General features: G+C 40.9%; 1 protein-coding gene across 1 annotated transcript; it reads right to left on the reverse strand.

The window, feature by feature from the left end:
- Positions 1–2,084: 2,084 nt before the first annotated feature.
- CUNH2orf76 (chromosome unknown C2orf76 homolog) lies at positions 2,085–12,242 on the reverse strand. The gene is made up of 6 exons (XM_005415746.3): positions 12,086–12,242; positions 11,388–11,540; positions 9,036–9,086; positions 5,473–5,510; positions 5,265–5,346; positions 2,085–2,270 (listed from the first exon to the last, which is right to left on the reverse strand). Exons 2-6 carry the CDS (start codon positions 11,518–11,520, stop codon positions 2,194–2,196), a joined length of 381 nt encoding a protein of 126 aa, XP_005415803.1. The 5' UTR covers positions 11,521–11,540; positions 12,086–12,242; the 3' UTR covers positions 2,085–2,193.
- Positions 12,243–14,070: the final 1,828 nt, after the last annotated feature.

Raw genomic sequence — 14,070 nt, forward strand, 5'->3', positions numbered from 1 at the left:
TGTCCCTGCACTTGATGGCATATAGCCTGCCATTTGATGGTTTTGACTTTGGGAAAAATTTTTCTCTTTTTTTTTTTTTTGGATGCGTGCCATGTCCCTCATATCTTCCCATCCAAGTTGTGTCTTCCTCCTTGCCTTTTTCCCGTGCTTTTGCAGCATCTGTGAGATTAATTTTGGCATGTTTTAGTCCTTTGCACTGCACCGGATTTCCTCACAGACCATTTGTTGAAGTCACAAAATTTCCCAAATTTTTGCGTTTTTTTTCATTTGATCCTATCTCCTTTGGTGAGTGTTTCTAAGCCATTCTTTTTGGGTTTGCAAGCCTGCCATTTGATGGCTTTGACTTTGGGAACAATTTTTCTCTTTTTTTCTTTTTTTTTTTTTGTATGCATGCCATGTCCCTCATATCTTCCCATCCAAGTTGTGTCTTCCTCCTTGACTTTTTCCCGTGCTCTTGCAGCGTCTGTGAGCTTTGTTTTGGCCTGTTTTGATCTTTGCACTGCACCTGATAGAAGCACTTGATGGCATATAGCCTGCCATTTGATGGCTTTGACTTTGGGAACAATTTTTCTCTTTTTTTCTTTTTTTTTTTTTGTATGCATGCCATGTCCCTCATATCTTTCCCGCCTCGTTGCTCCTTCATCCTTGCCTTTTTCCCCTGCTTTTGCAACATCTGCATCTACATCCCCGTAGAACATAGGTGACTTCAGGGACACAGGAGTTCTTAGAAGGTAAAGATACAATAATTTAATCATAGTTGATAAAGCGGTAGAGGTCTTTCATTCGAGAATAAAACTCTGAAGTAAAGCTGTTGGTAAGCAAAACAGCTTGAACCAGAAAGTTGTCAGGAACTATGAAGAAAATTAGGTGGGAACAATACACAGAGGGTTCTTTGGCCCTACATCTAAAACAAAGGGAAATTTTACTTAGATACTTTGGAAACCACACATGTATATAAAAACAATAATCAAAGCTCTAGGAAATGGTAGGGTTACTCCTCCAGGAAGTTCTCATGGCTATAGCATTGTCAGCCCTCACCCAGAGCTCAGCATAGATGTGTAGGTCTAAAGCAATTGCATGTGAGGTCTCATTCAATTCAGCAGAGCCCAAAAATCCTGCTAAGGCAGAGAGCCAGCATCACTCCTCTTTCAGTGAGGGGAGGCTTAAAGGCACAGTGTCCCATGTAGCTACCCCCTAAAAAGTATTTCATAAGTGATGTCTACCTTATTGGATGCATTATTATTTTCTATTATTCTTAATTTGGTCCATGTAGTAGGAAAGGCCAGCATTACCAAGAACAAACACACAGAAACAGAGTATTTGACTCATGGAAAGCATAAAGGAATCAATTCCAGTCTTGAAGACATGTGGCTCACAGGCTGGGCCTCTCCTTGCAAAAAATGCAATCATTCAGGTTTTATTCTTAAAACTGAACCAATGAGCTTTCACTCCACCTGGAAAAATGCCCAATCCCTACTTAGGCACAGTGATGTCCTGGCAGAACTCGAGCTGCTAGCCCTATGTGAAGGTGGCTCCATGAAGTGAAGGTAGAAACAGGCGAGCTGGTCTGTGGACACAAAAGCCTCCCAACAGACATTTGTCCCTTTCAGCATGCTAAAGAGGGCTGGAAGAGAGGATAATGGAGAGCATTCACCACTGAAAAGCATGAAACACTGGCCAGTCTGCACTATTTAAACAAAAGAAACCAAACATAAAATGAGAGAAGTAAAGTTGTGACTTGAAACAGAGAGATTCTCTTCTCAAGTTCTTTAAAATACCCAGTGATTCGGTCACAAAATATTTAATTTCATTTGAAGGAGGTTTCACTTCATTTTCATTAGAAGTCAGTACTGTGATGGGATCATCCTATGCATTCTGTAATCTCCACATGCAGTTACTGTGTGCTGTGGGATCACACCAAGAACGTGTGTCACGGGTCAGGGATGGCACTGCCTGAGGCTCAAGAGCCAAGCACAGCAAAAGAAAAGGGAGGAAGAAAAAAGTCATTTATGTCCCTCAGTTTTTCCTCTCTCAGTCTTAGCATACTGACAGAAATTAATTTCTATAGGAAGGGAATTGCACTGTTTGCAAAGAAATCCTCTAGGATTTATTGATCTTTAAGAAAAATCTCATTAAGCAGAATAAGGAAAATTTACAACAGGTACGGGAAAACAAAACAATCTCTTGGGATCTTCACCAGGCCGAAACAGGATTAGCTCTGTAGTTTCTGTAATCTTCCTCACAGAAGAATGCTAATTCCGTCTCATTTACTAGAAGAAATAAAAAATTAAATATTTAGGACACCAGTAAATGAACCACCAACAGCCAGCTATTTAGAATTTTAGAAGACAATTAGCAACTTTATGGTCAAAGACAAATATAACTCAACACCCACTTTTTCTTCTTCCTCATAATATTTTTGAAAAATTTTGCTGGTATTAAAGAGATTGTTAAATCTCATTAAAAAACACCCCAAACAAACAAAACCACCAAGAACATGAATGTATAGAAGGAAATATGTACACAAGCCCCCTCAAGATTTGTTTAACACAGTCTTCAGAATTGTTTGTAAAAACATTCAGCAAATTAAGTGATGGCATTTTTAGCACCTTCAAATGCTCGGAAAGTAATGAAGCATGATACATTCTTTTTTGTGCATATTTCTGTTAGGAAAGGGAGAAAGAAACTTCTTTTTCCCATTAAATTAGCCTGTAGGTATAATAATTTAATACTTAGAGGATCAGTAGAATATTTTACAGATCACTTTACATTCTCCCTCATGACCCATCAAAATATGTGTCTGAAGAAGTTAATTTTTTGCCCTGCTGATGATTAATTCATGAGGCTTTGACAATATGCAAAGTGAAAGACACAAATTGGCTTCTCCAGCAATACCTTCAAATACCTCTAATTATTCACAGGGGATATGGCAGAGCTAAAGGACCCACAAAGGTTCAGAACAGTCACAATTCTTTCAACCCAGTAGGTCAAGGACTTCCTCTTCTAAAACAGTAAGTCAGCAACATTACTAATTCAGAACAGAGACAAATCTGATGGAATGCCTTCACAATTATTAAACATGAAATTCTTTAAGGTGCTGAGCCAATAAATTCCACATTCGTTTTTTAAATTAAACCTCAAGTTAATGAAGTCTGCCTGTCTTGTAAAAAAAAAAAAGAAACAAAAAAGAGTAGAAAGGATTTTAGAATCTCAACTAGAAAACAGACAAGACTATTTGTAATGAATACTGAACACTTTATTAACATACACCCTGCTTTAAAAAAAACTGCAAGCATTAACTTTGCTGACTGGATAATAACTGTAATAATAATCACTGCTATAGAGGCTTTCCTGAGGATACTTATCTAATGTCCTTATAATTTATAACTCTCTAGCCCTACCCTGTAAAGTGCCAAGGGCAATCAACTGCAGCTTAGGAAAACTGTTCTGCATGTATCAGAATTTCCCTGATTTTCTAATGGTGATTCTGATTGTTTTATTCTAGTAAGTCTTGTCCAGACTAGATGTTGAAAAAAAATCATATCTCAATAGGAAATTTCAAACCTTCTTACTGATTTAAAGAAAATGTACAAAATTTATTCTTTTGTACAAAATGAGGACCAATGGTACATGATACATGATATCACTTCCTTGGCTTACTCTTTTCTACTTGTTGAAGGAGAAAAATCTTGAAGATTTTACCACAAAAACCTCACTCCTAACTTAGCTAATTTTCACATTAAGATACACTGGAACATATCCAAATTCAAAATGGCATGATGGCACATTGCATTTTCCAAAGAACGGGTTTTCCTCTTCTATCACAAATATCATCTATATACTAATGACTAATAACTGCTGTTATTCAGAAAAAAAGAAACAAAAAAAGCTTTAAATTATTTTCTGCCCTAAATGAACCACCCCTCCCTTTGTACAGAGACACAGAACAGGCTTCTGCATTTCCTTTCAGTGCAACACTTAGTCTGATGTTTTGACACCTTTTTTGAGATCACATCCAACTGTTTCACTGCTGTAGCTACAAACCCAGTTTCAAAGGCAGATAATATCTACAAATACTCATCCATACCTTTTTGAAAGAACACAGCTTTGTTATTTCTAATTCAATATTTGGCACTGTCATCAGTCCCTCTCCTGAACTCCACTGTCTCTTATGCCTTACACAGATAAAGATCATGATTAAATGAATCTTTTGCTAACTAAATTGCAAATCTCCAAGGCTTGGGTGCCAGTAACCCTCTTTTTTCTTTTTTCTTTTTTTTCCCTTCCTGCAGACAAAAAGACCTTGTGTGTAGTAAAAACTATGATTCATATTACAGGAACACTCAAAGGAAAGGTATATTGGAACCAGAGAAAAACACTGAAGAGACATCCCAAGTCACTTAAAACCAGAAAATAAATCACAGGAAACAGGAGAGTCAAGTAACCTAGGAGAAAGAAATCCCATTCAGTAGCTGGGGAGCAATCAGTGAGTAGCAGGAGCAGGAGGGAGCCTCCTCTGTGAAGCCCCCGCACTTAGAGCACAGGCAGTTAAAGCTTCCCAGCCAGGCAAATCAGATTCAAATGAGCAAATGTCCATATCAAGGTGGAATGCAACCACATCCCCTAAGTACCCTGCTGCCACTAAGTCATTCAGCCACTTTTATGAGAAGCCCAAAGGACATCCAGGGACCATCAATTTTATCATGACAGACATTTCTTTACATTATTACCAAAAGACATGCCCTATATGTAGTCTCTTGTCAAAATGCGAGAAATCAGGTCAAGTTTCAACTCTTTGCTATGTTCAGCACATTCTCTAAGTGATACTGCTCAAGCTTTCCTGAGCAATCTGGCTATCAGACACTGTATGCTGCACATTAAACAAATCTAATCTTATTTCATTATTCCATGCTGGTTCCACTACTTACATTTCTAACCAAAACATCAGTTTAAATGTTACTGATAAGACCAAGCAGGCACGGTACTAATAACCTATCTGTCAATCATTTAAAATTACTCTCAGCAGAATTATAAGCATACCCTCTAAAAATCACAATTTGCATTCTAAACATTTGGAGTGCAGATACCTGCTGCCCTCAGACCAATGATTTGAATAATGCTTCCCTGAATAATTATCAAGTCATGTAAAGAGCATCAGAAATAGCATTTACTTTTCAGCAGCCTGTCCAAATATAATCAGCCAGCTATCAGTTTAATGCTACCACAAGGAACAGCATCTTCAATCAATACAAATGCACTCCTACCTACTCCAGCTGCTTTCAGCGTGCTGTCTTCCTTCAAAATCAGTTTGTCATCATCCTCCAAACTCACTACAAGCTCACCAGTCTACAAATCAGAGAACCAGAATACAAAAATAAGAAGAATTTCCTCTGCTCCAGTCTTGTTTGACAGTGCAGAGATCTGCCTGCATCAAAGCATGCAAAAGGGGAAGAACACAGCTAATAACCTTACCTTAGATTTGTGTGCTTGGTGAATAATCTTCATTGTATCTGAAAGAAAAAACAGTGTTTTCCTAAAATAAGGCTTAATAAGCACACAGCACTGAAAGTTGCACTCGGGGAAAGACAAACAAACAAAGGGGGAAGCTTCAAAATCTTTTGTTATTTACAATTTTGTGTATTCAACCTGAAAGAGGAGAAAACATCTTAATCTCACAGTTCTGTGGCCACAGCCTTAAAGCAGTCAATGCAACATTAAGGTACCACATCCGACTGGGCTTCTGTCTGCTGGCTGAATTACAATAACCAACTAATGACCATCTCAATTGCCAGTCAAAACACATCAATTTAAATGCCACTTAGGGTGTTTTAACTTAATAGGTTTTACACATGCAATTGGGGCAGGACCAACAGCATTTATGCACTGTCAACTGCTACAGCCAAGTTGATAGGCAGCAAGTAATTAAGACACAGTAACCTGATCACTTCAGATCATCCCTCGAAATTTTCCTTCTCATGTATACAACACCCACCATCCACAACAGAAATTTCGTTAAGCAAGTTCATTTTACATTGATGTCTACAGCCTCTTCTCTTTAATGTTACACCCTCTTCAATAATTTTTCTTTTACGTTTGTGTAGTGTAGTGGTTTTAGAAATTAAAAAAGTGCCACTTTCTCCTGGCAACATGGGCAGGGCTTTGTTAACAGAAGGGAAACACAGGGGAAAATAACACAGCCACTAAAGCAACTGGATGAGTGCAAAGATCCAGAGGGAACAGCTTAAAGCCATGCAACACTAATAAAAAAAAATTTTGAAGACTCTGTGTTTGAACAAACACATCTGGAGTAACACATCAATGCCTTCCCAGCAAAGAAGAAAAACCAGTTCTGCTTGTCTGCTCATTTTCTGTTCTAATTTAGTTTTGTGCATTGAGCGAACATTACATGTTGCAATAGTCTGGTAAGAGAAGGATGCAGCAAAATTAACTATTGGCTAAACCAACTTTCAAATTACCAGAGCAAGTATTCAGATGTTCAGAATAACAGAGATCACATTCCCACTCAGAAGTTTGCTTCCATTCCATTCTGGCCCATTTTGAACACTATTTAAAACATTACATAAGGTAAGAAGTACTCTGTATTCTCACTGCAGAGGTCACTGAGAAGGCAGCTTTGGCATGTTGTAATTACTGTGGTATTAGAAGCAAGACAGACATTAAATTGCAATTACCAGGACCCATCTTGCATAGAAACATTACAAAAAGACTAAGCAATCACAGAAAAAATATATTGCAATCATGAAACCTTTCTACTACAGCAAATAAACCCAGCCTGTGCCTGTTGGTTTTAAGCTCCTCCATCTACTTTGATACCTTCCCTTTTCTCTAGTCCTTGTCCAGTCATGCCCTGAAGCATTGTCTCAGTTCTACTGGCTCAGAACTCCACCACTGGCACCCAGCAGTTTACCATGGGCTCATGTGAGCTATTAAATGGCTTCTTTAACTCTGTTACAGAGATTAAACTATAATCTCTTCCCACAAGCTAAATCCTCTGACTGGCCTTCGCTATTTCAACCCCACTCAATCAGTGGCAGGGACTTGAAAACTGCCAAGGTTTTATCTTGCCTTTTCTGATGATAGGTCTATCATGGCAATTGATAAGATACCACTTTCTAAGTGATTTTATGAACTACCTGCCATACTGCTCCACATTCATGGATGAAAGAAATAAAACTGAGAAGCAGCTTATGGAGCAAGCTGGCACCCAGACTGCCAGCATCAGTGAAAAGGTACTGTGGTATGAAAAGGTGACAAGGTGCTAAGGTAAGACTGACTCAGAGAAAGTTCTAGACCAAGAACCAGAATAATCCATACAAAGAAATGAAGAGAAAATGGAAGTCAGAAGCTTTGGGATGTGAATTGGAGCACTGATCCAAGAGCAAAAATGTGATGGCATTATATATAAATGTTAAAACAAAGTGGTGCTGAATTCTACAGGGAAGGAAGCTTAAACAGGCACAGTGAGAGACAACCAGATCCAACTGAGATTTCTGGCACTGCCAAACAAAACAGGAGGAAAAGTCTGGCTTTTACTGCAGAAGTCTCACTGCCCTTTCCTCACAAAAACACAGGAAAGACAGCAGAGCACTGTAGAGATAGCAGAGATGCCAGAAACACGAACCTGGATGATTCACAGCCTGAGGGGAAGGTGAGGAACCTGGCTTTGATTTTCCTGTGTGAAAATTTTCCTGCAGTTAGCACCATCACAGTAAGAGTAGGCTCCCAGTAACTGGTGCAACAGGTTTGAAAGTTATGCTCAGTCCTACAGGGCACAATCAGGCCCTCAGCCACCAGATATGTCTTGGGAAAAGCTAAACTGATCTCCAAGTGATGAAAGAAGCAGCTGGGATAGGCAGCACCAGGGATACAACTGAGAGCAGCAGTTCTAGACAGGAGCCCCTCCAATAGCCAAAGCCACAAATGGGGTGAAGGGCACCTCCAAATTCAAACTTACACTTCCAGATGTTATGACCTTAAGTAACACATTAAAAATAATAAAAAAAATTTAAGTCCCTGCCACTGATGTATCATCAATCTTAATACCTAACTCTTTTTCTAGCTTCAATTTGCACACTCTGTTTCACAATCAGCAAGAGCACAAAATGAAATCCTTTCGGTTTTGGGGTTTTTTAATAGGCAAATAGAGTTTATTTTCACATGTATGAAGTAGATTTTTCACTCAGGTCTTTGAATGACCATAGAGGAAGGAGTTTGTCAACTCCAAGAACATGGGGCACAGAGGATCATTTGTAGGAAAACTCCAAGGGAACTCTGAGAATTACCAAGTTTAGGAAAAGATACATGACTGACACCCTAGTTTACAAACTCCAAGAAAGGAGGTAACTCAGTCTATTTAAAAAGTTTTCTCTATCCCAAGCAGATGAATGGGACATGTTCATGCCAATCTGCACAAAAAGGAAATATAAATATAGCTCTGATAAAGTCAGCTTAAGTTTCACATCATGCTATTTCATACCACCAGCTTGTATTTAAGGGCTTTCATATCTACTTGGAGCAAAGTTCCCCCGTTTCTCTTATATTGTGTAAGCTATTTAAGTATATAAGACTTGAGCATTTTCTACTTTTTACCTTCAGCTTCTGCTTCACTATCAGTAAATAGATACTGAAGTACATAAGCACACAGAGAACTACAATTTCAGACTTTTGACATCACAAGCTGCTCATTAGGGTAAATACACAGTTAAAAGGCACTTTTAAAAAGTAATAAAAAATTAATATAAAACCCCATCAGTTCCAAATAGCAAATAATGTAAACCATGCAGCCTAATTCAAAGATTAAAACAGATTTTCACAATAATGGTCAAGTTCTGCAGACAAGATCCCAGTGGCATAGCTCCAGCTACAAGAGCTGGACAGAGCTGCAAATGTAGGCAGGCACTGGCACCAACATTAGTATTGCACAGCAATTATCTTTTAAGTTGTATAAATGCTGGTGTAAAATATCATGTGGTCATTTGATGGCAATTACAACAAGAAAAATAAAAACTACCTACCATACTTGTAATTTTTAAAAGGAGGAGGAAGTCCTGATCTTGACGACACATCTATTAAAATAAAAGCACGAAGTTAAAACGAAGTTCTCTTTCTTAATTATTTCCAATCCTTCATTTTCTATTATTGTGCAATGTATGCATCCCCTGGGCAGCCTTTAAGTCAAAATAAATCTGCAACATAGGAGAGTTGTTTGAGCATCAAATACTAAAACACAGCCTTTGGCCCAGATTCTATAGTGACTCCATATGTGAATAAATTCATTTGAGCATGAAGTGTCTCTGAACAAAACACCCCACAAGGACAGTAGTCAGTGCAATTAGGGTGTGATCACAGGAGTCTGATCCTTCAGAAATCTGCCAGGAACATCCTTTTAACGGTTTGCCCAGCATCTCTCTTTACCTTATACAAACAGCTGACAACTGTCACCCAGAACTGAATCCTTAGGTAAACATGCCACGAAAAGGAAGCCAAGTTGTAGAAAATTAACTCTTTAGCTGCTTGCAGGACACAGCCCATAGGTAACTGCAGGAACATTGACACCTTCCCTGGTGCCAGTGCTCCCTGTGATTTAACCAGGACTCAGAAGGCCCAGCCACCTGTGGGGTGCCCAGCAGCAAGGTGGCTGAAGCCATGATTTCTTCAGTAGTTTAACCATTTATCTTAAACCATCTCTTCAAAACAGATTACTGTAAAGGAAGGAACAGAGCTTTTGCACCCCTGTGGAACAGGGTTCTAAGTCTTGTTCAAAGCATTGGCTTTGTCTCAAATAACACCGAGTTGCAATATTGCACACATCAAAAGCAAGTTTCCTAGCATTGTTTTTTATTTTCTTGTTCATAACAGCAGCTGTGCCATATGTTCTGAGAGTGCTTGCAGTGTTCCAACAGCATCCTAAGACCTTGCCATGCCTATCACTGTCTAGATGTATGGAAATTGCCAAACACAAGACACCCATGAGTCCCAGGGCAATGTCCTAGGAGTTGCTCAAATGTTACCTAATATAACAGTTCAAGACTTGTTTAAGCTGACTTCATGCAAAAAGAAAAAAAAAAACAAAAACAAACCAAAACAAACAAATTATGTTATTTCGTACCCTTTGAATGTCTCCATTGAGGTGTGTGGAAATACACCTGCAGGATTAAGGGTAACACCCTAATGATCAAGTCACTGTGTGGGCTGGTCTGCAGTACTTAACTTTTAGATTCACTGTCACTTTCAACCAGGCTTATAAAAGAGAAAGCCCACAGATGAGTAAATCTGCACCACAAAGCCCAGGATGGAGCCAGAAACTCAGAAACAAACATGCAGAGTGAGACCACACAGTGTCAAAAACAAATTTTCAAGATTCTCTTTTCTCACAAATAGCAAACAGACTTGCATTCCCACATTCCACATATTTGCGTAGTTAGGATCAAAGACTTCCTAAATTCTATTAATTTATTCCTATTAATTGATGAATATTTGCCTGACAGCTCCCCTCAAGGAGCCTGAGGCACTGAGCCAAATGCAGCAATGCCCTTGTTTCTTTCAGACTAAACATGGGTGTTAGGGAAGATGAAACAGGAAAGCTTTGTAAATATGATTGCCTGGCAAAAGATTTTGGGAATATAGAAACAATAAGCAAGACTGAAATGAAAGCAAGCTTTGACATACCTCAGTTACTGAACAACTGGAAAACAATGGTGTGGCTGGCTGAAGGTAATCCCCTTCTGATGAAACAACACCCTCTGCTTGCAGGCAGGCCCAAGGGTCAGAGCAGACCCCACTAGCTTAGCAGAAGGGGTCCAAAGAGGAGTTTTCAGGGTTTAAAATGTAACACAGTATGGTGATGTAATGATTCTTATAGGCTGTATGTAAATGCTATAGGATTTGTATCTTGTACTAGATTGGTTAGTGAGAACTGGAATGTTCAGCACAGAAGAAGATTTATTGTATTGTAACAGGAACCTCGCTCTCTTACCTTCTCATCCTCTCATCCTCTCTCCCCCTCTCCTCTCTCGGGCTGCTCCAGCTGTGGCTGGCAGCTCCCAGCAGGGCCCTTTGCAATAAACCCCAAATTCCCTGACCTGGCTGCAGAGATCTCTCGTCTCTGTCTGTCCCACCCCCGAGGCTCCTGCAGTGGGGATTTGGGCATGGGGGAGCAGTCCAGCCAAACTCAAGCAGGGCACACCGACCATGGAAGCTCTCATTAACTCCAGACCTTTCATCTAAGGAAGGAAAGCATACGGGGGGGATGCAAACACAAATTTGGCGTCTCCACCAGAGCCATTCCCGTTCATTTGCTCCACAAGAAAGAGGAAGGACAGCAGCACTGGGGACTGGAGCAGCCAGAGGAGGCAGGCAGGGCTTACCCTGGCGCACGAAGGCCATGAATTCCCGCACTGTCTGCTCCAAGGGGACGCCGTGGAACACCAGGGGCCGGAAATTGCGGTGCTGGAAGGAGCGCACCAGGCGAACCGTGATGGTGGAGCCTTCTGCTGACATCAGAACGAGCTCTGAATGACCTGGGAAACATCAAAAGGAGGAATCACTGTGTGGGAACCCAGGAAATTCCTCTGGCTGCCCTGGAGGGCTCGAGCCCCTGCCCAGGGGGCTCAGAGACCTTGGCACAGAGCCCAAGACCCCTGTGCCTTTGGTTTAGCCCTTGGAAAAAACAATTACCAACTTGGTATGAGGAATTACAAGCCACAAAAGCCTAAGTAGAATGATCGTGAATTTATCACAGGGTGAAAAATAGATTTTTGGGGTTTTTGGTATGGCGGTTTGGGGGGCAAGATGGAGGAATCTGGGCATGTCCAGCCTTTCTCCTTCTTCTTGGCCTCCATCTTCTGCTGTGATGTTGGCACTTACAGATTGGCTTAGAGTAGAAGCTCACTGTCTAACATAGGTGATAGGTATTGGAAAGTAATTGTAAACACTGTACATGTAGTTTTTAGTATAAAAAGATAACACTGACGCAGGGGCAGGCAGAGTGCCTGGAACTGTCCTGCTGAGCAGACCTCGGCAGGACAGGAGAAAGAATTTTATAGGTAAGAAACAACAAACAAACCTTGAGAACGAGAAATGAAGAGCTCTGACTCCTTCTTTGACCACCAGGCTGGGAAAAGAGACTTTCTAATGCATCTCGGGGTCACTGTGAGCAGCAGAGATTCAGAGATTACTGCCTTTCCTCTGCCCACAAGCACAGCTGGAAAAGGACGTGCAGGCAGGCCTTGTGTACAGAATAAAACATGAGAGAAATCCAACAGCATTGGGCCCTTCAGGATTTCACTGCTGTGATTCCCACAGGGTCTCAGAACAAACAGATTCTGCACACCACACACTCCAGTACCTGTGCTGTGCAACGCCACACCAGACCCCCGCATTAAACATGCAAAAGTGCTGTGGATAAATGTAGCCACATTTCTCCACACAGAGAAAAGCAAGGCACAATTCTTCCCGAGAATATTCATTGGGTTTCACATTCTCTGAACCTCAGAGAAAGGAAAAGAAATTCTTATCATTTGCTGTGCCTGTGTTTGTGCAAAAGTAGAATGCAATATGGAGATTGTTGACCCAAAGTGATGGTGTTTTGTTTCCTTGGCCTATCAGGCAGGGCCAGGTGTGTGTGTGTGTATCAGGACTGCTGGCTGACAGTCACGAGAATCTATGCAGTGTGTGCAGAGTTCAGTGCTTGGCAGATTCAGTTGAGATGTCATGTAACATAGTGTAATATAATATAGAATAATATAGTATAATAAAGTAATTAATTAGCCTTCTGATAAGATGGAGTCCTCCTCATCATTCCTCCCTGCCACAGGGGTTGTCCTGTTTTGACAGATAAATGCAAGTGTCTTGTGTGGTTTTTAAGTCACTGAAGACTTCACCTGCTGGGTTCTAGGAGAATGTCCTAATACAAACCCAAAGACTTTTTTAACATACTTGTGTTGGCGAGAGTGTAATACTCTGAAAAATGCCTAAGCTGCTACACAATGCTCATTTTCACCTCCCCAGGGAAAGTGAAAAACCACCCCACATACACAGGCAAATCATTTTCCTGGTATACTACAGCATAATTAAGGGATTTAATTTATAATAGTGGGTCTCTAGAATGGCTCTGTGGGCTTATACTAGAGAGCAGAGCCTAAAACAGAGCAGCCTTGGCAACCCAAAATCCTCTTCAAACAAGCCCAAGTATTGCTCTATCGGATTTTTTTATCTCCACAGGAAGATAAGCTCTTTTCTACCTTGACAAACATCTCTATTTTTGGCACAGGGCATCCCTCAGCTCCCTGGCCACGTGCTGCAGTGCCAGAGCTGCCGCAGCAAGCAGCAAGGACTGCAGCCCATGTGCTCCAACATCAGCACGACCTTTGCACCTCCCATCCTGAGCAGGATCTCAGAGTCCACCTCCAGTCCTGACAGGGAACCTTTTACCCATTCATCCCCAAATGTTCTTTTTTGTGCGTCTTTTTTTTTTTTTCCCTTTTTTTTTGCTGTGGGCTTATTTAAGTGCCCCACCGTTCTGCAGGTGCATCCCAACCTTGGCTGTTATTTGTCCCAGCTGTAGCCTGGCAAAGCAAACTACCAATATTTTGCACTATCTGCAGAATGGGGACAAAGACCTTCCACCACACGAGGCAACTTGCTTTTGCATCACCTTGGCTAACAACTCGGAGTTCCAATTCCATTTTAAATGAGTATGTATCACACACCACACAAATAATCAAAAAAGCATACTTTGCACCTGGAAAAAACTTGATTTATACTAAACAGCAAAGATGGATGCTTTTTCTTGGTGCTATTCCACATGGGCTGGTGACTTGGGGGGTGCAGAAAAGGGCACAGCACCCAACTTACGTGCTCCTAAGCAGAGCGAAGAAACAGTGTGGGAACACAGAATGGGGAGCTCAGTCAGAAATCGCCAGTTTTCACATTTACTACTCAAACCCATCGCACGTAGGGCTGGGACCGTGCACTATCCCGCGCCTCCACGGGGACAAGCAGGCAGGTGGGAGGCGCTGGTGGCCCATTCCTCTGGGACAGAGGGAGCTC

The sequence above is a fragment of the Geospiza fortis genome, unplaced genomic scaffold (assembly GCF_000277835.1).
Source record: "Geospiza fortis unplaced genomic scaffold, GeoFor_1.0 scaffold112, whole genome shotgun sequence".
NCBI classification, from domain to species: domain Eukaryota; kingdom Metazoa; phylum Chordata; class Aves; order Passeriformes; family Thraupidae; genus Geospiza; species Geospiza fortis.

Bases quoted from the DNA above. Each gene is read 5' to 3' on its own strand.
- CUNH2orf76 (XM_005415746.3), bottom strand. From the start codon at position 11,520: ATGTCAGCAGAAGGCTCCACCATCACGGTTCGCCTGGTGCGCTCCTTC. The intron at 9,087-11,387 runs GTAAGCCCTGCC...TTATTTTAATAG, and splicing joins CATGGCCTTCGTGCGCCAGG to ATGTGTCGTCAAGATCAGGA. The intron at 5,347-5,472 runs GTAAGGTTATTA...TCTGATTTGTAG, and splicing joins ACCAAGCACACAAATCTAAG to ACTGGTGAGCTTGTAGTGAG.